The sequence below is a fragment of the Hippichthys cyanospilos genome, chromosome 22 (genome assembly GCF_059441005.1).
Source record: "Hippichthys cyanospilos isolate Australia breed blue-spotted pipefish chromosome 22, RoL_Hcya_1.0, whole genome shotgun sequence".
Lineage (NCBI taxonomy): Eukaryota > Metazoa > Chordata > Actinopteri > Syngnathiformes > Syngnathidae > Hippichthys > Hippichthys cyanospilos.
Genome location: NC_142390.1, coordinates 6,018,311 through 6,045,927, shown reverse-complemented (window position 1 = coordinate 6,045,927; position 27,617 = coordinate 6,018,311). Strand labels below are relative to the sequence as shown.

The following is a 27,617-nucleotide window of genomic DNA, read 5'->3' as shown; positions in this document are numbered from 1 at the left end:
GGCTCGGTGCAAAGAGGCCGACATTCCGGCGTGGCGGGCGCCAGATAAACATCATTAAAAGGACCATCATTAGCATCCAATTTCTGTGCGTTTTTTGTGTCTGTTTCCCAGATTCCAACTTGCTTTGACGCATGTACCGTGTATATATACACTACACGCATAAAAACAAAGCATTTCCCCCTGAAGGACTTGTGTAAAAGTGTGTAGGTGGCGCCTTGGCACACATGACAACATTCCACCGTGTTTCTATACAACGCTGAGTCAATTAGAGGCGAGATTATCCTGGTTTATGATGAAAGTGAAGTTCTGCTCGCACTCCAGCACGCGCCATGTATTTTCATTTAGCGGTCGTGCGCCGGGTGCGGTTGTAATGATTTCCAAGCCAGGCGGCCTAAAGAAGACGGATAATTTCTCGGCGGCTGACGAGGGTATTGATGAAAAGATGCGTGCGAATAGCAAGGAGGATCAGCACAGCTTTTGAGTAGAAGATAAAGACTAGGGGCGAGTGTCAGCTCATCTCAACAATTATTAATCATGATTTTTCATCGTGTTTGGTCAAACATGTCGATTTATTGGCCATTTTTAGTATATAAACAAGGCTTCGAAGCTTGATACTTAGAAAAAATAAATAAATAAAGTAGAGGATTGAAACAAATTCACAAGACATTGCAAACATTTGGCACACATTTGAAAACCAATAAAAAAAAATGAGGCCTAGTTACAACCATGCACGTTGTTTATTTTTAAGCATTTTTTTAATCAATGAGCAGTCAAAATGTCATTTTCAGTCATTTTAAGCTGAAATTGTTCAATTTTTTTATAAAATGGGTCTTAATTGACAGCTAGCGCCGTAAATATTCGGAATAAGGTGAGAAACTCAACACCGTTTCACACTGGTAAATAATATATAAGGCTGAGAAAAGCAGAGGGCTTTCTCATGCAAGCATGTTGGAAACATTGCCCCCTGGTGGTAGGTTGACAAAGTACTTGATTTAAATGTTAATATCGCCGAGGATCAGCTGAATTGATCGTGGCAGCCAATATCGTGATCGCGATTAAAATTCGATGAATTGGGTTCAATTCCAATAAAATTTCATACGATGCTAATAATCCCATAAGAATGAAATTATTTTAAAACACATTCAGTGATATTTCCCCTAATAATACAATGGTCCGAAAAAAGTCATAAGAATTTTCAAACTGCGCTAAAGCTGCAGGCAATGTGGGGAAGGTCTACCGCCGGCGAGCGACTTAAAAGCGCCGCAGCGACAGGTCGCCAACAAAGGCCGGCCAAATACGACGGGGGCGTTGAACAACAGCAAGGGACGGGATCTTTGACGAGAATTCGCCAAAACCGAGCAGCGGCACGAAACGCAAGCCAGCTAGCAAACTTGCGCCGACTTCATTATGGCGAAAACAGCTGCGGGCCTCCGGGAAGGTCACGAGCGGGCACGTTTGCGTCCCGCGGGGACGTTCGGGACCTAATTGGCACCGGCTCGTCAAATGTTCCCAAAGCGGCGCGCTTCAAATGCTGCGGAGAATTCCAACCGGGCCCGCGCAAAGCTGCGGCCGGACTCGACGTCTGATTTTCGCACTAATCCCGGCGAGCGTAACAAGAAGGCGAAAAAGGTCCCCGGATAAATTTAGACAATAATGTACGAGTCGCTGGAAGGGGGGGGGGGGGGACATAAGTAACAATGTAGAAGTCCCATTAATAGTGTCCATTATGTGAGGACAAGCACGCTGACTTGGAATTATTCTCTAATGAATGCAAATTAGCTTAATTAATGACCTCATTAACATAACTTCTTGTGTTCGATACATCACGGAGACACGCGGGACATTAAGCAGCTCAAGTGGCCCCTCGTTTATTCCGGTTCCGGCTAATCTATATTGCATATTTCCATCATCCCCCGACGCTGTCGGCCTGTCATCCCGATAAGAAATCGACGGCACATTTGCCTCCCTCGCGGTTAATCTTCACAGGCTAATGTTAGTGTTTCTAATATTAGCGACTTGGGGGAGGAGCTAATGGGCGGGGTTAGCTGAATGATTTAGTTTTTCTTTAAAAATTCCATTTTATTCTTGTAAACTGTACAGTAATATGTAGATTTTATTTTGAATTGCTTTATTATTCAATTCAGTCCAAAAAGAAGAAGAAGAAAATCAATTAGAACAATATTGCCAAGAAGAAGGATTCTTAACTACATTCAATTACCTCATTCAACCCCAAAGGCATATGTTTAGAGTCCGGACATTTTTTTTTTTATTTCAAGTGTTTAGCAGAAGGATAGTCTAAAAATGTCTGGTATTAAATGAAGCACCAATGTAATCAATTACTTAACTTAGTGCTATATTACTCAATTGTGTTAGTAATCTACTTTGGATACTTTAGTAGATGATTAAGTCTTAAAGAAAGTATGAAACGCATTGATTACTTCGGCACTAATCAATTACTTTCATTAAACCCTTGATTTTTTAATCAATCGGCTATTTTTAGAGCCACCTCTTGCTAAACACTTATTTAGCTGTATTTAACATAAAAAGCTGCATAATGTCCGAAACAAATGCAACTAACCTTTTTGACCAGTGGCTGTACTCATTGGTAAAACAGTGACCTCCAGTGGCAAAAAATGGTACTGCGGGGTAGAAAGCGACGGATCTATTTTATTAACACGTTAAAAAAACGTTTAGGCAATAAAATCAACAAATTAGAAAGGATATTTTTGTTGTTGTGAATATGTATGTATTGATGTAAAATCAGCATGTCGTACAACAGAATTGGGCAACTCACCTGTCTTCGAGCCGCTTGAAGCAATGACTTCGTCAGCAGTGACATCAAGTGGCGATTTGGGGTACTACAGGAGTGGAAAAAGTTGTTAGTTGGGCCGTTGAACTTGATGACCAGCCATTCATTTGACTCAGGTGTGTAAGTGTCTATATCGTAAAAAAAATACACAGGACGCCAAACATTCTTTAAATCTGTTTACTTAAAAAAATGTACATCAAGTAATCTTCTACAATAAACGTATGCTTTAAAAATGGACTTCACCGAACGATTGTATCCAAGTTAACAAATCACAATAACGAGTCAAAATGGAGGAAATGAAAGTAATGCAATGACAGCCTTGCACATTACAGTACACCGCCTGTATTGAGAAACAAAGAACAATCCAGCTCCGTATAACGATTTTCTTTTCATTCTTTACCTTTTGGAGTCGTAATAATCCCAGTGTCTCCTTCGAAATGTTTTGGACCGGACCATTCTGATTGCACGATTCGTTCTGAACTGAAAGCCTTGGATAATTCTGAGCCCAATTTTTTGTTTGTTTTTCGAAAAGAAAATCACAGTGTTCCAGAGTCTTCCAGTGTAAGGACCTCAGATTTTTTTTTTAATATATGCATTAAAAAATATTGATTCTGAGCATGGTTGGGGTATGGGGGCGTTCCCATTTGTTAAAAAAAAAAGCGAAACAAGTTCTCTAACAAACTACAGCAGTCGTCAAGACTCCAAAAACTGAAAAGGAATTCAAACTGCTAAGAAAATAAACGAGTGCAAACATGGACTATAGGCAGAATATGGCAGATAGAAGATTTGGCCCAAATAAAAATCAAAATACATTCTGTGCTTCTCATTTGAAACCAACAACAAAAAGGCTTCTGGTAGAAAGCTTTTAAGACGACATCCAATCACATCGTGCTAACAACACAAAACACAACCGTTAAAAACATAAATAAAACCAACCAGTCAATTGCATGTATGGCAATGTCATATCCGGCTTACTTTTTTTTTTTTTTTTAAATGATTTGTGCAACCATGGCATTTCGAAATGTCCTTTATGTGGAACCTTCAGGTTTAGCCGTATTAGCAATTTTCAAATGTCAAGGCCTTTTTTTTTTTTTACTTAATCTGGAGGGGGCTTTCGACCTCTAAAAACAAAAAAAAAAGCGCCATGTGAATTTGGCAGTACATTTCTACACTTTAAGAGTTAAGACCAGCTTTACTCACACACAAAAGCACTCTTTTTTTTTTTTTTCGAATCGCCCCACTGGAAGCGATTCAGAGTTAAACGCGGGTTTGCAAAAACAAAAGAGTCCAGTTGAACGACTGTAATAATAAAGTGCAGGGAGGAAAAGTAGCAGTCACGGAAATAAGAGCCCATTTAGTACCACGTTGTGCTGAAATGTGACACCTTCTTGCTTGTGTTTAGTCAGTCATCAGTCCAAACGGGTAAGAAAAGGCATATCTGGACCAAAAAAAAAAAAAAACACACACACACACAACTAACACAAAGGCTTCGTATGTGACGTTTTCACACGCACGCAAAAAAACAGAACCATCGCTGCAATTTTCCTAAAGCTCCAGTTATGATAGCGCGTCACTGGAAGAAGAACCGAAAACAAAAAGATTAGTTGGTCACACATGCACGCGATTGGACCGACACGGAGTTGAAGCAGTCAGTTGACCGGGGGAGGACCCGCCCCCACCCTCGCCAGTTCTGTTCGTTTACAAAACAAAAATACTAATAAATCGTCCAAGAAGAAGGGAAGCTTGGAGGGCGAGCGCCTAAATTTCGGCGGCGGCGGCGGCCGGCGGCTTGCTGGTGGTGACCACCTTGGTGTACTGCGTGAAGATGGCCTCGAAGGCCTCGTCTCGGTGGATCATGGCGCCGAACACCAGCGGCTGGAGCAGACCACAGCGGCAAATCCACAATTAGCCATTTGAACTAAAATCATCCTTCATCGCGTTTTTTATTCTCAGTCCAGTCATGTCTTGGGTAAAAACAATGCTCCGCTACCATCTTGTGCTATTTTGGGGGCGGTCAACTTTGTTGAAGTGACGGGAGGAGCTTCAGAAAGTCTTTCACCACTGCTTTTGTCAGGGTATCAATTACTTTGCTATTTTTGTGTAAATTAACACAGGTTAATTCTGGAGCAAACAAACCTGCTAAGAGTATAATGATTTGAAAGCGTCTTTGGTGTTGCGTAGTAATAACAATGGAAAAAAAAACTGCTACCATACTTTCCACACTATAAGGTGCACCTTCAATGAGTGGCCTATTTGAAAAGTGTTTGCATAAATAAGGCACACCGAATTATAAGGCGCATAGAATAGAAGCTACAATAGTGGCTGGGCTTGCACCGTGCAACCGAGTGGCGCGAGACGGAAATGGAATTTCAACAAGACTTTTTAGATCAATGCCAAGATGAATCAAGTTTAAAAGAGTATAATTATGCTTCAATTTCATATTAAACTTTTATTTTCATCTAATTGCAAGCAAAAACCTTAAAATAGATTATTTTGTTGGTTTAAAAATCATGCTTTCTTTAGCAAAAACTCGCAGTTGCATTTGGAAATTTCAAATAGGGTGTTTATTAATTTAAGTTTTTTTTTGTCCCTCCATAAATGAAAATACAGTAAACATTTATTTTCTGCTAAATTCACCGAAAGCTAACAGTATTAGTATCTGCGCTAGCTTGTATGCTACATTTATTGCTGCCTTAGAAGCTTCGTTGTTTTTTTTTAATAACACCCCTAAATTCCACTCATCACCACTAGAGAGAGCCATCCAAACAGGGGAAAAAAGGGCTGGCTTTCTGGAGTGGGCTAATTTCATGAGCAAATGAATTTATTTACACTGTTGATTGATATTGATAATTGATATTGTTGGTGTTAGCATCTGAGTTAGCACACGCTCCTATGTTAGCAGCTTTAATATTTTTTTTGTACATCCTTCTATCTTAAAAACAGGTTCCAGTCATTCCCACAAGAGGAAGCCATAGAGACAAAAAAAAAAAACCTCTTCCTTCATTCTTATTAGACCAGGGGTGTCAAACCTACAGCCCGCGGGGCGGCTGTGGCCCACAAACAGGTTTAATGTGGCCCGCGAGATGGTTTTGTAATGTATAAAAACTGGATTTTTTTTTTTCAAGAAATAAAACACTTTGAATGCATAATGATTAATAGTATTGTTAATGTTAATAAATATCGATGTTTTTCTCGTAATATTTTGGACAGTATTAACTCTTTCAGTACCAAGCGTTATTGGAAAAGGAAACCACTGGAGGGCCAGTATTTTTCGCAATTTCACTCACCTTTCAAGGCCAACAGAATATTGTGAGCTATGTTTATGTAAATATGGGTGCTGCCATGAAAAGATTGACATCCATTCTTCAGTTACACTTGCATAAAGGTAACAGCTAAGTGTGGAAACACTGCCATCCAGTGGTCACAGTTAGTACTACAGGTAAGCATTAGTCAAGTGTGTCATTTACTCTCCATTAAAAAAAAAAGAAAAAAGTATTTGACCAGAATTTGATGACTTAAAACCACGTGATGAGGAAAACTAACTTTTCTAAATACCACGTGATGAGGAAAACTAACTTTTCTAAATACCTTTTGAGTGGAAGGAGTAGCTATCGAGATGCCCATTCCACTTCCTGGTAGGACAGAAAGCACCTTGTACTGGAAATAACATGTAAAAATGTTCATTTAGTATTACAAAAAAGAATGACCTTTTGTTTATTTTCCTTCCGGGTGGTCACCTTTTGTATGTCAGTAATGTCCACCAGCTTGATGACTTTGTTCTTCTTGGAGGAGCCCGACCTGGAGCTGGAGCTTTCAAAGCACAAGTAACTGGAGGACACAAAGAGGGCGCCCTCATTAATTGACCTTATCGAAAGGAAACAAAAAAAAAAGAGGGGAGAAGTTCCTCTTACTTCTCTGTGACGTAAAGCATCCCGTTCCTGATGTAGTCGGTGGGCATTTTTCTGTCGCGGTTTATCAGGCAACACCTCCAGCCGTTCTCGCACACTGGGAACAAAGGTAGCCGTTAGCAAGCGCCCGCTAATTTGGGCCGGTATACAGCGCGGGCTCTCACCCGCCAGAGGGCGCTCCGACTCGGGCAGGTTGAAGATCTCGTGGAAGGCGCCCTTCTTGGTGCTGTGGGAGCGTCCCGCATCCTCCTCCCGGTTGACGCCGCACGGCACGGCGGCCAGGCTGCCCCGGGAAGCCACCGGCTGCACCTGGAGACAACGCAAAAAGGAACGGGATGAGAGAAGGCGACAAAGAACCGGGAGGAACGTCTGACGCGGGTCGTGGCCGCTTGACACGGGAGAAGGATTCTATCGGAAAGGAGGCCTGAAAATATGTCCGGATTTTATCCACCCACTCGAAAAGCACGTCTTCTCTATTGACAAAATTAAGCTCCTCCCCACACTTGACTGGAATACCAAACAAAAATAACTTGTGGCAAAATAGAATTATTTAGAATAATTCCATGTGACCCTCAAAACAAGGAAGCTACTGTAGTGGTTTGGGAAGTATAGTTGACTTTGCATTATTCCACAATACTTTGTGCCTTTTTCCTTATACGGTATTGCGCCCATAATATAAAACTACCGCTAAAAGTCGCTCAAACTAAAGAATGCGGGGGAACAACTAGCAATAACGACGGTCAGGTCTACTGACTCGCTATTAACCACAGTCACGTCTCCTCATCTATGAGAATTGATCAAAACATCAGGCGCGTTAAAAGTGGCGAGCGTGACATTTTCATCCATTCTCCTATCATGAGACGCTCAAGTGTGACACACACACGCACACACGGCGGAGGAACCAAAGGGGGACACAGCAAAGGCCCTACCTTCTCTGTTGCAGAGAGCTGAGACAAAAAGAAAGGACAGAGGACATCCTGTGACTGATGCCACAGCACGCACGCCTCGGAGGTGATGGCCGAAAATGTTTTGCCGTGGCCAACCGTCATGCCTTATTGATGAGAGGGATGATATTTGGACCAACGGTAGGTGACAAATTCATCGAAAAATGTAAGACGTACTCATGGGAGAAATTAGGGTTTGATGAATTATTTTGGAATAGCGAGATCCTCCTTTAAAATGGCCAGTTTTATTTTGATTTTTTGGGAAGAAAACGTAAATTTTGTGTATCAAAAGTACTCGTGCTGTCTGTACTACTGCACTTGAACTGATATCAAAAGTATCGAACATTCCAAGTAAAACTAAATTGAATGTTAAACCCCACCCTCACACAAAAGTATCCAGATATATTTCAACAAGAAAAAGAAGTCTACAGGTAGTACAAGGTAGGATTAATTAAGATTTAAAACATGAAATCCACAAAAAAAAAATACAAAAAGGGAATTAAAAATATGTTTAATCTTTAGTCAGGTGTGGGCTGCAGTCAGTTCTCTCAATTTAAGATTTCCCTTTTATTCCAAAAATGAAATAAAAAAAAATATTTCAAATACGTACCAGTTATGTAAAAAAAAAAAAAGTAATAAAAAAAATGAATGAAAAATTGCTTTAATTATATATATATATATATATATATATATATATATATATATATATATATATATATATATATATATATATATATATATACACACACACACACACATATATATATACACACACATATATATATATATATATATATATATATATACACACATACATATATATACACACACACATATATATATATATATATATATATATATAAATATATATATATATATATATTATATATATATACACATATAAAAAATACATATATATATATATATATATATATATATATATATATATATATATATATATATATATATATATATATATATACATATAAAAAATACATATTATATATATACTGTATATGTATAAAAATGTATTTTTTTTCCCCCCCTGCACGCCCCTGAATTATGAAAGCCCACGCAGAAGGATTGTGATGCAACGGCAAAGCACTTGATTGAAAGTGCCAGGCAGAAAGGTGAGGCGTAAATAACGAACGGCGGCTAAGCCCTTGGGGGACGGCCGGGCTTACCCGGCGGGACACGGTGGCGTTGGTCCTCTCCTTGAGCTGCGGGTCGGTGGGGAGGCTGTTCCACACGATGTACGGCGTGTCGTACTTGTCGCGCAGCTTGGGGCAGCTCTTGAACAGGAAGTCGATGATGAAGAATTTGATTCCGGCGTAGAGGCCTGGGAAGGAGGCGAGCCCGCGTGAATGCCGTTGAAGTGTAAAACGGCGCTTGTTGTTCCTTACCGATCATGAAGCCCATGAGTTTGTAGGGCAGCACGCAGGAGGTGATGAAAGCCACCCACAGGCAGATGTACAGTTTGCGGGTGCTCTCCGGCTGCACCCACATGAAGAGGCTGAGGGAGAAAAGGAATTATTCGCAAATAACAGCAGGTGTCCGCTTGCACCAAACCACAAGGAGCGCGACGTACTTTTTGATCTTCTCTAAAACGTCCGCCATCTTGCCAAAGAGGTTCTGCGAAAAGAAAAGAATGGCTCGAAAACAAAGACACACTTTGCGCTCGCCGTTAACAGTAAACAATCGCGCAGCGCTATGACAAACGCGTTCCATTATTTTACTGGCACCTGTGCTTTTTGTGCAACGTCGAGGACGAGCTGGAACTTCTCGGAGACGGTCAGGTCTTCCTTGGGAGGCTCCTGCGCAGCGCAAATGCAAACCGATTGGGAGAAAAGTGACAACCAAACAAAATCTGAGATGAATAACCGCAATAAGAAAACCGCCAATTGCAAACGCGTTGCTCGCAAAGCACTCGTAGGAAAAAAAAACTTTTTTGAGCAGCGCTTACCATAGGCTCAGAGACCTCAGGCACAATACTCCACTGTATCCTCCAACCTCTGCAAAACCAAAAGAACACACATATATATATATATATATATATATATTAGTGTCCTGACCTCAGATTTGGGAAAGAAAGCAGCAGAAGGCATTTTCGGCATTACCTAGCGATGAGGTAATTTAAGGACAAGCGCAAGATGGCCAGGAAGAGGAACATGGGGAAGGCCCAGCCATGCCAAGCAGCATTCATGTAGATCTGCGACACAATTACAATCAATGTAAAAACTACAGCTAACCAGAATAAATCTCATCTCTTGTGAACTAGATTTTCTCGCCTTCATATCCGTAAGTTATATAATTATTGCGCTTTAAGTGTGTGTCAGATTTCCCACATTGTGAGAGGTCAGTGGCGCGAGTTCGTTTGACCATAAATACCCGGATTTGCGCAGCATCAGTGTTTCGCCAAGGTCATGATTGGTGCATGTACTGTATACGCCAAAAGGCCGCAATTAATAACGTTAAAAGGAATATCTTTCCGTGTTCTCTAACCGGAGAACTATTGATACATAACTTTTACATGATCCTCTCTGTTTTAGTCATTTTCCCGTGCGCGAACAAGGATGCACTCGGACGTTGGTTCGGCCCGCTCACTTCTTTTACTGAGAGTAGAAAACAGGGGTCCGATAGATACTCACAATGAAGGCAATAGCTGAGGTGTAGACGGAGTGCCAATTGGATAAGGCCGAGAGGTTCCTTAAGAAGTTGGTGACGGGCCGAGCTCCTCGCTCTGAAACGGTCACTCAAGTCAACAAAACCCGAAACAAAAACTGCGGATTCCGCAGAAGTGCTTTGTAAAGCAAACGTTGTTCGTGCCCATTAGAAACATACACGGGACATTGAGCAAACACAAGCACAATATCGGCGCTACTTACTGAGTCTCCTCATGTTTTCTGTCAACCTGGATGGGAAGACAAACGCACAAACTTAGAACACACACAAACACAAACACACACACACACAGTCCACTTTATCGGCAGCGACCATAAATCTGCTTGGACAAGGGCGCAAAAATCAATACTGGGTTGAAAGTCTTCCAGTCTTACCTCTTAGCACTTAGCGGTTCCTCGGCTTCCACCGTGCTCTCCTCGGGCTGGAAACGGAAGTCCTCGATGTAGACGCCGAAGCGCTCGTACAACCACTTCTGCAGCCGCGAGCTCCAAACTTCCCTCTGCTGCTGCTTGTCTGCTACGCCAAAGCACACCGGCGGGCTTGCATCAAAAAGTTCAGTTGTATTTAACTCATTCAATCCCAAAGATGTGTTTTTTTTTTAAAGTCCAGACATTTAATCCCAGATACATATTCAAAAGAAAAAAAAATGTCTAAAAATCTCAATTGACTACTTTAGTACTTAAGTACCTAAAGTAAAGTACTTTGGGCACCTACTATAAGTAACTAGATATTAAAGTAATAATCATTATTTCTAGAGTAATTTATTACTTCAGTAACCTAACTAATCAATGTACTTAAGTACAAAGGTTATCAACCAAAAGTAATAGATTACTTAAGTAATTCATTTAGTATCAGCCGTTTTTAGACCCTTTTAAAAGTATCATGAAAAATAAGCACATCGGATTGAATGTCTGGACGTAAACATAAAAATATGCATTGAAAGAATGAGTTAGGTTTAATTCAAAACATTCACTTCATTTTTAACGTGGGAAAAATTGATCTTTTGACGTCTATTTCTGTCAATGGCAGTGAATGAGTTAATACTGACGCGTGTGATTTTACTGCGAGGACACGCTAATAATAGGAATAGTATAAAATACCAGCTGACCATTGTGCACTAATGTACCCTCTCCTTGTTAATGATATTAAATACACACATCCAAGAATAACCCGCACTTCCCAAACACTCCCTTTCCTTTCCTGGTTTCTATCTCACACATACACACCTTTTCGTTTCCTGTTTTGTCCCACTTGGATGGACTTTCCCTGTCAAGGCCTAGCACTCTATTTATATCCCCCCCCCAAGGGGCTCACCTGTTCCATTATTAGAGGGCGACTGTTGTTTTCTAGGAGGCTGCGGCGGAGAATCCTCCAGCCTGGTGGGAAAAAAAAAAAAAAAAGTGTCACTGTCACTTCCCTCTGTTAGATTTAAGGTGAATTCATTGCCAACATAAAACAGAAATTATTTTTTAGAGGATCCACACAAAATTAAAACATTCAATTGACGTGTATTTGATACTTTTTCAAGTATCCTCGAGTCAGCATGACGGATACTCGTACTGGGGACGTAAAAAAACAAAAAAAAAAACATTTGCTCTTCACTCATTCAACGCCAGGGACGTATTTTCACGTTTTTAAGACTCCAGACATTATATCGCAGATACTTAAGTACAAAATAATACTTAAGTAAATTAAGGACGTGACATATTTTTTTTAAGTTTGGACGTATTTTTTTTAAGTTTGGACATTCAACCCTAGATACTTAAGTATTGATTTAATAAGGATCTCTAAATTAATGTCCTTAATATACTTAAAGATCAATTTAATACTTAAGTAACTGGGATTGAACGTCCAGACTGTTAAAAAAAAAAAAAACGTGAAACTACGTCGCTGGCATTGAATGAGTTCATTTGAAAAGAAAAACTTTCTGTTGCTCACAGCATTAAAACACATTCAATTTGCTGATACCTGCTGTTAAAATTCACATGCCCCAATTGGAGAACCACTTGTCTATATTATATATAAGAACAACAAATGCAGTCTTTATTTATTTTATTAATAAAACAATGCTTACAAATAACGTCTCTGACGAAAAGACAGTGATGAAAACCTTTATGTTGATAACTTTCCATTAAATTACCCTCAATTCCCAGGTCATTCTCATTTAAATGATATCTCAATTTGCCACAATTTCTTGGATAAAAATTAGAGACTTCACACTGAAGCTTGAGGCATTCCGGAAATTTCCAGACTCCTATATCTAGGACACGGCAGCCTACTGCTAAATTTAACCAAGACCGTTCTCTTCACACGTGGAAACTTCGAAGCGTAACCGGAGTGATCTATTCTTAGCCAGTAAGCTCCAACGCCTCCCTGAATATCTCCAATGGATGTTTACTATCATAACACGCACACACACAAGAGAATTCCCCTCAGGATGAGACAATCTGCCCAAGTATCTTCCCGAGTTCACGTTTCTGTAATCCCGAGCTGGGATTTGCCATTGGCGGGCTGACAAGCGTGATGAGATGGCGACGAGCACGTCGGTGTCGCCAAGGGAGAGACGCCGGCCGCCATGGTTTCATGTGGCGTTAAAGGGATGACTTTTTGTGACGCACCTCCCTTTAAATGCACGCGACAAATCGGATTGGACGAGGACATGTGCACCCTTTCTACATAAATGAAAAGTCTCGCGCGGGATCAAACTCGGATCCTTCTGGCTCGTCGATTAAATGGAGTCAGAGGTTTTGTGGTAAAAAGCGACTAATGCTGGAAAAGTACCAGCGCCCGCTAAAATAAGCACCACGCGCGCAAGAGTGCCTTTTAACGTGTGTGATAAACATTAGCGTTAGCCGCAACGCAAGAGGCCTTTCATTTTGCAGGCTGGGGAGTTTTATTGGCCAGTTAAGAGGCGGACATTAATATTTAATGTGTTCCATTTGTGGATATCTCACAACAGAATTGGACTTAACGGCTTCAAATGATGCTCGACGGGCTTTGGAAATACAAACCGTCTTCGTTAAAGAGAATGTTATCTCAAGTAGGGATGATTGAAACCATTGTTTTTTTTTTCAGACCGATACCATTATGAATAGTCGCCGATACCGACAATTGATAGCCCTAGGATTTTTGATACACAAGAAATTCCAACCCCTAGACCCAAGACCTATCTAATCAATTGTAATTACTGGTTTTTCGCAGTTAATGGGTACCGGAATCCCTCCCGCGATAAGTGAAAAACCCCAAAGTAGCGACCCCCCAACAGAATTTTAATGCATGTGGGTATCTGATTTTTGTGAAAATTATTTATACCTTACATATTTGACACAAATATTCCCGCAGTGCACATATTTACTTAAATCTTAAATGATTAAACCTTATACAGTAACTGTACTGTTATCCCTTCCCTTCCAATACCTTTAGCTGAAGTCGGTGAAGCCTCTAGCAGACCAAACACGATAACAATCAGAGTTTACACTTGAAATTCCAATCCGTTACAAAAGAAATCTATTTACGAGATTCACAACGCTCCGTGTGTGAGTTTCATGAAGGAGACGAGGCACTCCTAAAAGACACGTGATTGGCCGCAATCGCGATACATTGAAAACAGGCCATTTATCAGACATACAGATCATATTCAAAATGCTCAACTATCAATGTCTCTTCTGAAGCAGAATGGAGAGTGAGCAACTTGGTTTTTACGGCATGGGTTTTCTACCTGGACTTGAGCACATCGCCCATCTTCTGCTCCAAGTCCAAGCGCTTGCTCCGCTCCCTCTCCAGCTCTTGCCGCAGGGAGTCCACATTGGTCTCCTCCCGCAGCTTCCTCAGCTCCTCCTCTGCAAGAAACGTAGCTTCATTAGACACAAAAAGAAGCCCGATTCCAATGAAGTTGTAGTAAATAAAAACAATCGCTTCAGTTGGATACGCTCATTTCGGAACTAGATTCCAACTAATCGTGCGCAGATGAGCCAGAGTCCTTGTTTTCTTCATCAGCGCGCTTTCTTTCTTCCACCTTCAGCTCTAAGACAACAATCAAGCTGGAGTAGATTGGTCTCAGGTGTCGGGACTTTCGAGAACAACGCCGGCTGCATTTCCTATCGCTCCTTTGTCCGCCGACTAAAGGGACGCATGAATATTTAAGGACGGAAGGCAATAACATGAGGACAAAAGAGCAAATGCCCTCAGGGGGCGGAGTGCGAGTCTCTTTTTAATATAGCCGGAAAATAAAACGGCTTTTCTTTTTGAACTTCAGACGTTGACGATCATGATAGCTCCTTCCCTCGTTATGTCCCGAAAATTGCTTTCGGTTTCGCATATTACACACCGTGATTTGTCGTGTATTAAGACGGTTTTCGTTTCACACTTTTTAACGTCATAACAGAAACAGGACAGCTTTCTTTTCAAGTTGAGCGCAAATTAATTGGAACATGACAATGAGTGACGCAGAAAGAAAACAGATGACAAACGCGGTTCCAAAGTTTATTATATCAGACAAGAACGGCACGGCACTCTGATTCAACTCTTTTTTTCAAACGGAACACTGCAAAATAATTGAAAAAGGTTTGAGAAGCACTGCATCTCTGCTAATCTAAGTGTTGCGTTGATGATATAGCAGGAAAGTGTGTGTAGGGGCGGGGTGGAAAGTTCACCAAAAGGGTTCTATGGGCTAATCGGCTTAGCGGTAGCTAGCTTATCAGTGCCAGGAGAGCTGCAGTGGTCAGGTAAACCTATTAGGAAATTAGATAACTAAAGTAACCAAAACAGAGGTGGATCGGTGGTTTAACGTGCACTGATGGATTTTTCACAAGCATCATATCGCCTGCAAAACATATGAAAGAATTGCGTCTTTCTAGGAAATGTTAACGCGGCGGTACAAAGAAACGGAGACTGAATTAAAATGGGTGGAGATTACAGTTCAAGTAAAGTACTATGAGTAGGTACTATGAATGTCAGATTCCGGCAACTTAGAACCTTTGATAACCAACAAACCGGAAGGAAGACAACTAGGTTCTTTTTCTCGCGAGTACATTTCTCAGATTCTTTCCAGTCCCCATATATTCATTTTAGTTGGCCCTCAGTACAGACGCCATTGATGCCCTGAAGGATTGGGGGATGGATCTGGCAACAATGTAAACAATCGGTTTATGATCGTGGGGAATGCAGTTTACGAGTCCACCCCATTTTGCTTTTGACCTTTTTGTCGGGTCAGGGTGCCTGTCTCTTTTTTTGCAGCTGCTTGAGACACGTCAATTTCTCTTCACAAACAGTAAGAGGAAATATTCATCCATACGAATCTACCAATAAACTACAAAATACAATTATTCTAACAATCTCTTGTCCTTTTTCACTCAGCAACGCCGGAAGATAGATCATTAGATTTATTATTGGCTTCCCTGCTGGAAAATTATGTCATGAATGTTCCAAATAATTTGCTCACAATTCAAAAAGAGAGCTGTGCTGTTCCTGTCACGACATAAAGCAAGCAGCATTTAATTGCTGAGCCCTTCAAATCTCATCAAACCCCCTTATGAAAATTACCAACTTAATATACGATGGACGCGTCATATTGTTTGTTTTATTTCAGGCGAGACTGCCAAAATATGTGTCAATAATGACAATGTGCATCCACAAAAAAAGGCATGCAATGTCTTATACAAAAGAATCAAACAATTTTACAGATGCTTTATGTTCCAATTAATTTGCTCAGAATTTGAAAAGAAAAAAAAAATCTGGTCACAGCATTAAAAAGATTACTATTAGATTCGCGAATACCTCCAAAAACAATGTAAAATTTTCACGCGTCCCCTTTAATTGCCCTCAAGTACCCCCCATTTGAAAAATCCTGGTCTCGAGACAACTTACTGGGGCCGCCACTAATTTTGTGGCTCTTCAGCCTTTCGACGGCGCCGGCGTAGAGCAGCTCAAAACTGTCAAAGCTAAAGTCGTCCACCTTGCACCCCCCCGTCTTCCTCTGGAGCCGAGCGCTCGCCGGAACGCTGGCGCAGGAGCGGCCCGGCAGCGAGGCTGCTTTGGGTCTATCTTGAAAGACAGCCATGGCCGCCCTTTTGGATTCACACCATCCAAGTCCGCGAAACTCCTTCAATGTCGTCACATCTAACGCAAAATAGACGGCAATTCCGCTTGGTCCCGAGAGCGACTGGATTGAGAGTATTAGAAACTTGGCGGGCACTGGAGGTAGCGAGAGGCCCGTAAGAAGGCCTGGAATTCGTAATCGCTCACAAGTACATTACGCATATTGTTCGGACGTCGAGGAGGAGTTTTGCACGTTTCAGGTCATAAGTATTGGATTTGCACCAATCACAAACTACTGTGAGAACTTTCCCAATCAGGAGCGCGGACAATGGAGCTTTTCATGAGATGACTGTGGGGGTCATTAAGGTTCATGGAGCGAGAGACAAGAGGGAAGTCTCGCTTTTATTTGTTGTGGACTTGCCACGGCTATCATCGCCACGGAAATTTACAGTACACCCTTTCGGTCGGAAAGGAGGAAGTCGGCGTAATCCGGCTGACTTTCATCTTGCGATTGTCATCGGGTTCCGGCGCTTTGCCCGCAAGTGTCTCAGAGTGCCCCGAATTCCCGTTGGTTTCACTTTGCCTTCGCCCCCACATCTTGCTGACTTCACAGCTTGATCGGTCACCTCCCCGCAGAGGGCCGCATGACACGGGCTTCGGCAGTGTGATGTTGTGCAAGCGGGGAGATTCACCACAACAACACAAAGGAGAATACCACAACGACACAAATAAATTGTTCATATATACCGTATTTTCCGCACTATAAGGCGCACCTAAAAGCCTTATTTTTTTTTTAAAAGCTGATGTGCGCCTTATAATCAGGTATGCCTTATATATGCATCAATATTGAGATTGGTAGATGGGGAATGAACTTATAAAGTAAGCTTTACCTGTTTCTTTTGTGTGTTTACAGTTGAACAAGGTTGCTAATATTGACATTGAGTTATTATGCTATTGAGAGTTTAGAGTTATTATTGTTATTACTTTGAGTGTTACTATATTGTGATTGAAAAAGTTTGAAAATATGTCATTGAGGGTGCGCCTTATAATCCAGTGCGCCTTATATATGGAAAAAGTTTGAAAATATGTCATTAATTGAGGGTGCGCCTTATAATCCGGTGCGCCTTATAGTGCGGAAAATACGGTGTGTGTGTATATATATATATATATGTGTATATATATATATATGTGTATATATATATATATATATATACATATATATATATATATATGGAAACTTTCTCTTTCTAAATGAGAACAGTGTACAAATAAAAAACATGATGGCGCCACGCAGTTAACGCCATTCATCTTTGGATCAACTGACCTTCAGTTGCTCTATGATGTTTCACCGCGGAGGTTAGTGTGTGTGTGTGTGCCGTGTTATTTTTCATCCCAGCGTGAAGTGGAACAGCGGCTAGGACAGCACATTGATCGCCCGGTCAGTATAGAACGCGAGGCCTGGCAATCGCCGCCGCAATGACCTTCCGTACGCGACCCCGAGCGAGATGGCTTTTTCAATCGTCTCTTGGAAAAACAACGGCGGTCTCGCTCAGCCGCGTAATCACGCATGCATACGCTGCATGTCCCGGATATGGATAGGCCGCAATCCAAGCCGTGACAAGCAAGAGATTAAAAAAAAAATAATCATAAAAAATTCACCTTCCGTTTTGTACCTCACACAAGGTTAACTTTGCAACTGGAGTCCTCCTAGAATGGCTGTCGTAAAGCTAAGTTTGCACATTCATATGCAGCAGGCACACAAACTCAGATACTAAAACACTTGCATAATTTACATCCACTGCTGTTGTGCTTCAAATCTCTCTCTCTCTCTCTCTTTTTTTTTTTTTTTTTTTTTTTACAAGGGCGTGTCCTGCCATCCAACATTAAAAAGAAGATCTGCATCGGTTAACTCCTGCATAGACCGATTGTCTAAATCCTCAGAAACTGAAGATTTTTGTTATATTTTCTGATGTTACGGAACCAAACGGAACCAAATTTCATGTAGTTCCTTTGCCTTCATGGTTTCGAATTCATCAATTTTGCCACTAACTCCCCAAAAAAATACACTCCAGTCGACAGCAAGTGGATTTTTTTAAGGCGTTAATTACGCGTAGAAAATAATTAAGTGACCAAATTACGCATCGGCTTTTCAAATTCTTTTTACTGCTGAAAATGGCTTAGTAAAAATAGTATCCAATTAATTTGGCCGAGATTATGCATTGCTATTCGGCCTTCAGAAACGGCCAGATGCAAGTCTACATTTCCTGTAACTATGGCGCATTGCATTGAACCATATCGATTGTTTTTCCATATGATGCTCCGCTTGATGCACGCGACGCTAATTCGGTATTGTCATTCACACAAAGGCTCGGAATTGGGATAAAAGATTTCTTTCCATACTCTAAGCCTTGTCTAATTAGCTAAAGCCATGACAGGTGGAAGGAACAAAACCTCAACCGGGAAGACTTGAGCAAAAATAGAACGGCGCTGTTGTGTTCAGGGCGAAAGAGGAAAGGGGGGCGCTCGGTAAGACACTAAGCATCCAATCCAGCTGGGAACCACCAATGGGCAGTGGGTTGGGAAGGAAACAGGAAGCAGACGCTGACACCCGGCATTAGCGCACGTCGCAGCGTAAAGTGACCCCCTGGTAAAAAAAAAATTGCCATCCGGTGTGGGCCAGAACACAATACACTTCTTAGTGGGGTGTTTATTTAGCTTGCAGCGTGGGTCCTGGCATTATTTTGAGAAGGAGAGCCAAAAGACGTGTGTAAGGGAACGCCGAAGATCAGAAAAGCCTTGAAAGCTCCAAAATCACAGGCAAATATTAACAGAAAGGCGAGATAGAAAAGGTGGAAAAGAAGTGCTTAAAACAGGAATTTTTAAGGCGACTTTGATCCCATTAAAGACCCATACCAACAGCAAATCTGATTTAATCCTGTGACAGTACTTTTTTTTTCTTTTCAAATTAAAAGCAAACTAATTGGACCATGACAACTTAGTGCTAAATTGTGTAATAGTGACTCCTTTGCATTTGCTGTGTGGTTTCATTGTGTTGGGTTTTACACGGACGCACATTGTCATCGGCGATGCCATTTGGACCCCCCCTGGACTCGCGTTACCACTGCAAAAAAAAACACCGCTGTTAGCAGCGGAGAGGACCCGAAAGAACCCTGCGAAAATCAACACGAAAAACGAGAAGCCAAAAGAAAAGCCCATGAGGACGCAAGACGAGCCCACGGGTAGCGCTCATCTGGCGTGCATCTCGACACGCTGACAATAAATCTGGCTCTTTTGGCTCCGGCAGGAGGTATTATGAAAGAGAGGACATGGCCTAAGGTGTTTTCTTTCACACACTCCACCAACTCGTTCGCCTTGGCGGCCTAATAGACATGGCGCGATGAAAAGAGAAGAAAGAATGGACAGGAAATGCTTTGGTGTTGCTGACCTACTGCAAGGTGCAACGGTACGCTTGGCTTTATTCGGTTGCTTCATTTGTTTTTATTTTCGCATAACCTACAAGACCAAAATAATGTACCGTAAATAAACCTTTTTTTGTTTGCTATTACATTCACATTCTAACAAGATTCGTCTTAGGCTGGGGAGGGAAAAAAAAAAAAAAAAAGCTGACCAAGACGGGTAAGTCGATTTTAAAAACAGGTCGACGAAGGACAGCTTTGAGGTTCAATTAACGGCAATTGCTAACCAGTTTTGGTGTCTAAAATTACTGATGAAGAGAATAATGAATAGTTATATCCACCCACTTCAACTCAACTTGCGTTATTTATTTTAGGTAATTACGGCGACGGGATTACGTGATTATTCGACGGAATAAATGATGGGGCGATTTTAAAAAGATGTGGTACTGACAGACCAAGGGACCACCAAACTAAAATGTCAAAAAAGAGGACATTTATTATAAGAATCTGATCTTTATTTACTCGCAAATGTACTTTCTCAGTGAGAAATTTGGCAATAAAAATAGTAAGTAGTTAATAGGTTAAGTTAATTTTTGCCATGTCACAGCCATTGATAAACCCCCCAAAAAATAGCATATAATTATGTGACTGATCCAATGAAATAATGACAACTACACCACAGTACAATAACCACATTTCAGTCTTTTAGAAAGTACACCAGATAGGCAGGGAAAAAAAATCCCCTCCTCTTAGTTTCAAAGCTATTTTTGAACCACTGGTTAAAAATTTAACTTTTGCTCACTCTGCTTGGCTAAAAACAGCAAGCTTAATTATACTTGTTTAAATGAATAAGCAATGCAACTCGGCGAGTCTTGAAAACGTCCACGTAGGACAATATCCCCCTGATAGCCAGTCTATTTATTTGTGTCCACTGTTGTGTCCATTTTCTCTTAGCAAGGGCGCAAAGTGAATTGCATTCCACCCTAAACGCATGATGAGACATGATTGGACAAAACAAATGGACACAAATAAATCAGATGGGTCTCAGGGTGATATAACACATAGACCACTGCAGTGCACTACAAGTGTCTACAAATTACAAGTGTCTACAAATTACAGTGATTCCGCAAATATAAGACGCACCTTCCTCATTTTTAATAAAAGAAGCGAGCAAAATGAACCACCGCCCGAGTCCATCAGTGTTCACACACTAGAATATTACTAAAACGGAGAGGATGATGTCAAAGTTACAACGTCTCCATCCGATTCATTTAAGAGTGCACCAGGAAGAGAATACGGAAAAATATTCCTTTTGACTCCTTTATTATTGCGATTTTTTGGCATATACACACAATCATAAACTTGGTGAAACCAATGCCGCGCAACTTTAAGGTATTTCTGGTAAAACGAACTCGCGTCCCGAGGAGAAACAAAAACCTTCTCGCGCATTGAGTTACGCTGGGAAGGCGTTCACTGACCGCTCGCAATGTGGGAAATTTGAAACACTTAATGCGCAACAAATACATAACTTACTTATATTGACAAAAGAAAATATAAAGCGTTTACGAAAGATTTCAACATAGTTCCTCTGCCGGGATATCAGATAATGGAAGCCAAGCATCACGTGAAACTCCTCAACACACTTGAACATAGTTCCTCTTTCCCAAGACGACGCCAAAGGCCCACTTTGATTTGCGGCGCGTACTCACGTAGAAAGTGTTTCTCCAGCAAGGCAATTTCCAAGTGTCCCTTGACTTCGTTCAGCCGTTCCGACTCCGACCTCTGAAATTCTTGAATCGCCGCGGCCATGATGGGAGACCCCGAACCAGCCTGCGCGAGCACACAAACCAGGAAAACGTCTTTACGCGCGGCGAGGGATAGTAGAAAGAAAGAAAGAAAAAAAAAGTCTCAATCTGGTGACTGCAAGTCTCAAAACCTCACCGTGCTTTAGCCGACACGCTACGCATGACTCACACTAGCGCTTCCTCTTTCCTGGTTGAGGTCCGGTCGGGAGGAGGAAAAGAGGAGCATCCCTCTCTTTTCGCCGACGGCGAGGTTTGACGCCGAGAGTGACAAATGTGCAAGGAGGGGAGATGGGCACGAAAGGACGGCGCAAGCGGGGACTGCGGGCGGAGTCGCTACTCCGAGGCACGCGCGCACGCTAGCGCGCACTGCGGAGGCTTTTCCCCGCCAAGCGTGAGCGCCTGACGGTGCTTTTCGGGAGGAACGCTAAATAAAACAGCCTCATGAGGGGGTGGCAAAAAAAAAAAAAAAAAAAAAAACATTTTCACCTAATGAGGTTTTGATGCCGCAGGAGTGGTATTAATAGCGATCGTAATTCGTTTCCCAGCCTTTTCAATCAATCGGTGGCTCGGCGGTGGGGTTACTTTAGGTCACGCCCAAGACGAATATTCTCCAGGAATGAAAGCAAGCTGCGGTGGGCGCTAGTCATTTATGAAGAATGTCACGCAACCAAGAAATGTGATTTTTGAAAACGAAGGTTGGAGCAGTCGCATTGAGTCCGTCGTTTACATTTGTTGAATTATAATTTGGATTAAATTCTTAAAAAAACAAAAAAAAATTCTCCATTAGACAAACACATTACTGAGTAATTGATTTTCTAATTTGAAGTAGACTTTACACAATCAGCAAGCTTAAAAATAACCGATCATGGTTACTTTAACAGTATTACCATAAATATGTATATAATATTTAACTAGCACATTTTTGCCATGGTTTAGCAATCCTTGCCACTGACATCATTGACAGCTCAGCAAAATATGACAATATTCGATCTCCGATTTTGCGTGAAACGACAAACCTCGTCCGATCATAATCGTCTAATTTTAATGGGTGCAATTTAATAATCAGCTAGTCAGATAATTTATCATTTTCAGATTTCATTTGTTATAATTAAATATATAATTAAAAAAAAAAAAAAAAATATATATATATATATATATATATATATATATATATATATATATATATATATACACACACACACACACACACACACACACATATATACTCACACACACAGTATATATAATTATTAATTATAAACAGACAGGACATATCTTATTGACAAAAAATCCCTTTCTTCATTAATATTAAATTACATTTTTGCCCTTAAATGTCCACTAACAATTCGCCATATGTGTGAAAATAAATTAGTACTTCCAATGAGGCCCAAAAATTCACTTTGAATGAAGATTAAAAAAAAAAAAAAGTGGGGAGAGCTCAACGAATTAGTCCCTGCCACGCCTGAACGCATCATCTCCCATAAGCCGAGTCATGTGACCTCAGTGCAGTCGCCGTGGGTTCCACTGAGCTGTTTTGGGCGCCGGGGGAAGACTTTCACGGAGATAATGTCGACGAACGCGTTTCGGTACTGCATGTGTGTGGCACGGTGCCTATTTTGGGGGTTTGTGGGTGTGAGTCATCGTCGCGTTGACGATGCTCTCCCCGGGGGGCCGACACACTGACGCGGGTAAATAACATCGCGCTGATACGTGGCAAAGCAGAACACGTACGTGCACGTCATTGATCTAGGAATCACACAAGACATGAGAATTCGCTCTCTTCTGGTTTGCCATGCCATTAATACATGCAAGTAAGTAAGACTCCGTAAAGATGGTATCCATCCACGCCGTTAAAGCAGAAAAGCATTTAACAAATCCGCAAAAAAATATTTGAGTAAAAACCTCATTCCCGCACGGAATGATTCAACAATGTGTCAAACTTTCACAGTGCAACCTCCAACTACTGGACTTTTTCCCCCTCGAGTATCTGGGACTGGTATCACCTACTTCGATGAGCGCTCGATACTTTAAAATAAGACAGCATTGACTACCTCGTGTTGGTACTAGCCCATCCCTACACTAGTCCACATTTGTAGTTGGGCAGTACTGGGAAATTAGGAGCAAGAAAAACAGGCAGAGAAGGTCCCCAATTAATCTCCCCAAAGATATTCATTCCCACAGAGCAGGAAAAGTGAGAGCAAGAAACCATACCGCTGCTCGCAAATGCTTACTTCTGCCTTTCTTTCCAAAAACTTGATTCCTCTGTAGTTACCACCCTTGTTCTTCAAAATGGCCACCAGCACGCGTCTCACGCTTGAAAGCGATTTTCACGTGGCCAAGGCGGCTCAGAACATAAAGCGGGAACAATCGGCCATCCGCTAGAGCACGTTGATATCAGAGCCTCGTTTTCGAGGCGAATAATTCATGAGCGTTCCGGGAGCACCTACGGGGTCTCGCAGAGGCTCGTCGTTGGCCGGGCGCTTGGCCGGCGCGTCGTCGCTACATTCGTTGTCGGAGGCCGGCGGCGAGTCGCCCAGGTCGGGGAAGTCGTCCCGTGTCCTCGGGCCCCGGAAGCGGATCTTGTCCAGGCGCTTGAGCATGGTCCACACCGCGCACCTGGGCTTTACCTTAACATGGCGGACGGCAACCCTGCCGGGGGAACGGGAAGCAAAGTCAGCCCGCGCAGGAAGTAACCCGTGACAACCATATCCTTTTAAGCCGTCTGACATGTAGTTGACCGCAGCGCATCAGATGACCTCATTTCCATGGCGGCACTGATTGCAGACGTAACGGCTGCGTTGTGCCGTCGCGTTGTATTGACTGTTGACAGCGCGGTTCAAAAACGAGGAGAAAATGCATTGACGTATTGTTTTGGGTTTTTTTTAACGCATCCAGTGCCGTTAACGACTATAGACGTCAAAGATGTCATCTAACCGGACTGGCGGTACGGCTGCAGCAATCCGGTATTTTGCCATACCAAAGAACATTTCCGCTTCATTATCTTAAAAGTAAACAGTAGGGACTGAAGATTTATCACTTAATTATGTAATACATAATGTATTGATATGGCGTGTGTGTGGTTGAGCCACTTTTTGTTTATTAAAGTTATACTTTCAACTGTTGTTGCATAGGAATGCTGGATTTGTAAACTCTGCCGTTTAAAACCAAAATAGCGTTTTGGAAGTTGTTAAAAAATTTTAAATAAAATAAGTTCTTAAAAAAAAAAAAAAAAAGACAACTCGCAATTTTAAAAACTGGATTGCATAATTAGATTTATAGTAAAGAGTATGATATATGGAAAGCGTCGCCCCACTCCAGTCCTGCGGGTGGCAGTAATGAGCATCCCTTGACCAATATAGCACTGAAAGCTTGTACCATTGAGATCAAGCGCTATTATCATTATTAAAACCCCCAAATAACTTCATTTTATTTTAGAAAACACTGTTCATTTTTAAATGTACACAGCCAAGAAATAACCAGCCGGCAACCATTCAATCGCTATGATTGCACCTGTTATATGATTGCTCATCCTCGTAGGAAGTCAAGAATAGTCCCACTGCATTTTTCATTCATTTTTCTGCCGCATTCTCTTGATTTGATCTGATGCTTATCAAACATTTACGTCCTTACATAACTCAGCTGCTCTGAATAGACTGGAAATAAAAACGTAGACACTGGCCATGAAGATGCGCTTGGCCTGATTGACCCCAGATAGTCGCGTATGTCCCAATAAGTGATTGTTTTGATATAAATGTTCAGAAATTCCGCCCACGCTGGCTCCTGTAAGTGCGGCGGCTTTAACTGGTGCACAGGGTGGGAGTAGAAAACGTTTGATTGGCAGCTCATTAAACACTTACTTTTCCATTATATGTCATGGCGAAATGAAATCTTGCAACGAGCATGTAAACACACGTCGCTGCCCCCCCCCCCCCCCCCCCCCCCCCCCCCCCGCCCCCACCCTGGTACTTCCCCGACAGCTGAACACCCGCCGTTATGTAAACTGACAGGTGAAACTCAGGAAGTTGAAACTGAAAAACAGAAGCGCAGTCACGGGGGGGTAAAAAAAAAAAAAAATATGGGGAAATCTGAAAAATCTTTTTTTCCCATTTAATCAGCTGATGAATTGCTTACTGGAAATTTCTTACGTCAACCTGGAGAACTCCTTATCAGTCAGGCTCGAGTTTTAGCACCTGCGCATTCCCATGGACCGGACAAAAATAACGATCATAAACACGATGTACAGTACACAAGCCGGCCTGTGTAATCTTCTGCCCATGACCTGTAGTAGATGCAGGCGACTGTTGGCCATGCGGGTCGCAGACGGTGCACCAGCCAATCACAGCTGCTCGTGGATTACATTCTATAAAAAGCCGCACTATAAGTAAACCTGCCCTATATTAGCCTGTCATAAATAGAACATTCCATAGGGAAAATGTTGGTCGATTTTCTTTCCCTCCCTCGACACAGCAATTTCGTTTTTTTTTTTTTTCAAGATCCGCTTCCTTTTTATTTGCAAATGTGCTGAAATTATATTTTAGCTTCAGTTTTAAGCGGCGTCTTTAAACAAAAACAACATACTAGGTCATCCGCTTATTATCTGGGCTTCTCTGTGGGTGATTCCTTGACAAAGAGGGGGGATTAACATGGCCTTTAAATAACTCTTATTCCGCATCGTGACGGTGGAGAAGCGCATTGCCATTTTCGACGTTGACTTGCAATATTTGCGTTAATTTACTTGCAGTTTCGGATGTGATAAAAGTAAGGTTTAAGAAATGAAAGGTGGTCTCTGCAAAGGCAACGCAAGGTCTGGGGGTCGTTTCAATCATTCCGCACTCTAACTAATGACATTTAGTAAACGTATTTATAATTTAATTAGTTCTTCTAACCCATGCTGCGATTCCATCATGCTGGACGTTACATAACAAAAGATGATCAATAGGTTCTGAACAGCAGATCAATTTCACAAGAGGAAAATACAGTACTTACAGCCATAGTTGTATTCAAATACAAATGGGAAAATCTTGTATTACGTAAAGTATGGGCTATTATATTGATAAATCTAGTGGAGGTGGGCTGAGTGGGGGAGACAGAAAAAAAATCTATTTTTCCTCTAGTGGTGGGAGTATTTTTTCCTCTTAACGTGACAAGAAGGCGTCACGAAATTTAAACCGTCCGAGCTTCCCACGTGCATTGGAACGCACCGCAACAACCACTTCGTAACAATTTACATTATTATTTTTATGATGGATTAGGACATTGTTACTTATCAGAGAACCCAATAAAACGGATAAATATATAAAGACTGAACTGTTGATGACAAATAACTGATATTCGCTTATTCGACGACATACACAATAATTACAATTATATGAGCAGTAGAGGAGGTGAAAATTAAATGTTTTCGAAATCCATGCTAGCATAATTCGTGAGTGAAACGCTACAATGACCGCACATTTTAAAATTTGGCTATAAAATAAAATTCTCCACCTGTTTTTCATTAACTCATACGAGACCCACGAGGAAATTATGAAATTGCCTTCATTTTATCTGGTTCCGTAAACACATCATAGCACGTGCCACAGATTAACTCCCCCCACCCCAAACAAAAATGTTTGATTTTTATTCAATAAAAACACAAATAAAACAAATTTTCTTACCCAGCGCGTAAATCGTAGCAAAGTTTCATGAACACTGAGGTTGGCCTTCGTTTATCCGTCAGTGCACCTGCTGCTCAGGACGTCCAAAAGAACGCCAGCGTTGCGGTGGAAAAAAAAATGCTGCTCCCTTCTCAAGCCATCATGATTGCGTCAAAATTATCCGTCTTTTTGATGTTCTGTTCCAACCGCAAGATGGCTAAGGCAAGAAACAAAAAGACAACGCCACTTACGTGCGTCCACTCGGGGTAGGAAACTACCGTGGCCGGCCAGTACCGTTAGCCGATAGCCCGGGGCTCGCAGAGATGCTACCTTGTCCTCTTGCTGTTGCTTTCGCACTGGTGACAGGCAGGGAAGGGCCAC

The 27,617-nt window shown here is 41.6% G+C and overlaps 1 protein-coding gene across 5 annotated transcripts; it reads right to left on the bottom strand.

The window, feature by feature from the left end:
- Window positions 1-2,972: 2,972 nt before the first annotated feature.
- gramd4a (GRAM domain containing 4a) lies at window positions 2,973-27,607 on the bottom strand. Of its 5 annotated transcripts, XM_088406749.1 has the most exons (21): window positions 27,531-27,607; window positions 27,258-27,453; window positions 24,048-24,249; window positions 21,505-21,625; window positions 14,062-14,182; window positions 11,658-11,719; window positions 10,718-10,859; window positions 10,547-10,572; window positions 10,310-10,401; window positions 9,779-9,870; window positions 9,625-9,673; window positions 9,404-9,475; window positions 9,250-9,293; window positions 9,065-9,174; window positions 8,846-9,000; window positions 7,647-7,664; window positions 6,882-7,026; window positions 6,721-6,814; window positions 6,547-6,637; window positions 6,398-6,466; window positions 2,973-4,684 (listed from the first exon to the last, which is right to left on the bottom strand). In XM_088406749.1, the coding sequence occupies exons 2-21, from the start codon at window positions 27,284-27,286 to the stop codon at window positions 4,568-4,570; spliced, it is 1,851 nt and encodes a 616-aa protein (XP_088262875.1). In that variant the 5' UTR covers window positions 27,287-27,453; window positions 27,531-27,607; the 3' UTR covers window positions 2,973-4,567. The 5 variants fall into 5 exon arrangements, with proteins under 5 accessions (XP_088262875.1, XP_088262876.1, XP_088262878.1 ...); XM_088406750.1 differs by having other exon boundaries at window positions 10,718-10,856; window positions 27,258-27,601; XM_088406752.1 differs by lacking the exon at window positions 7,647-7,664 and having other exon boundaries at window positions 27,258-27,601.
- Window positions 27,608-27,617: the final 10 nt, after the last annotated feature.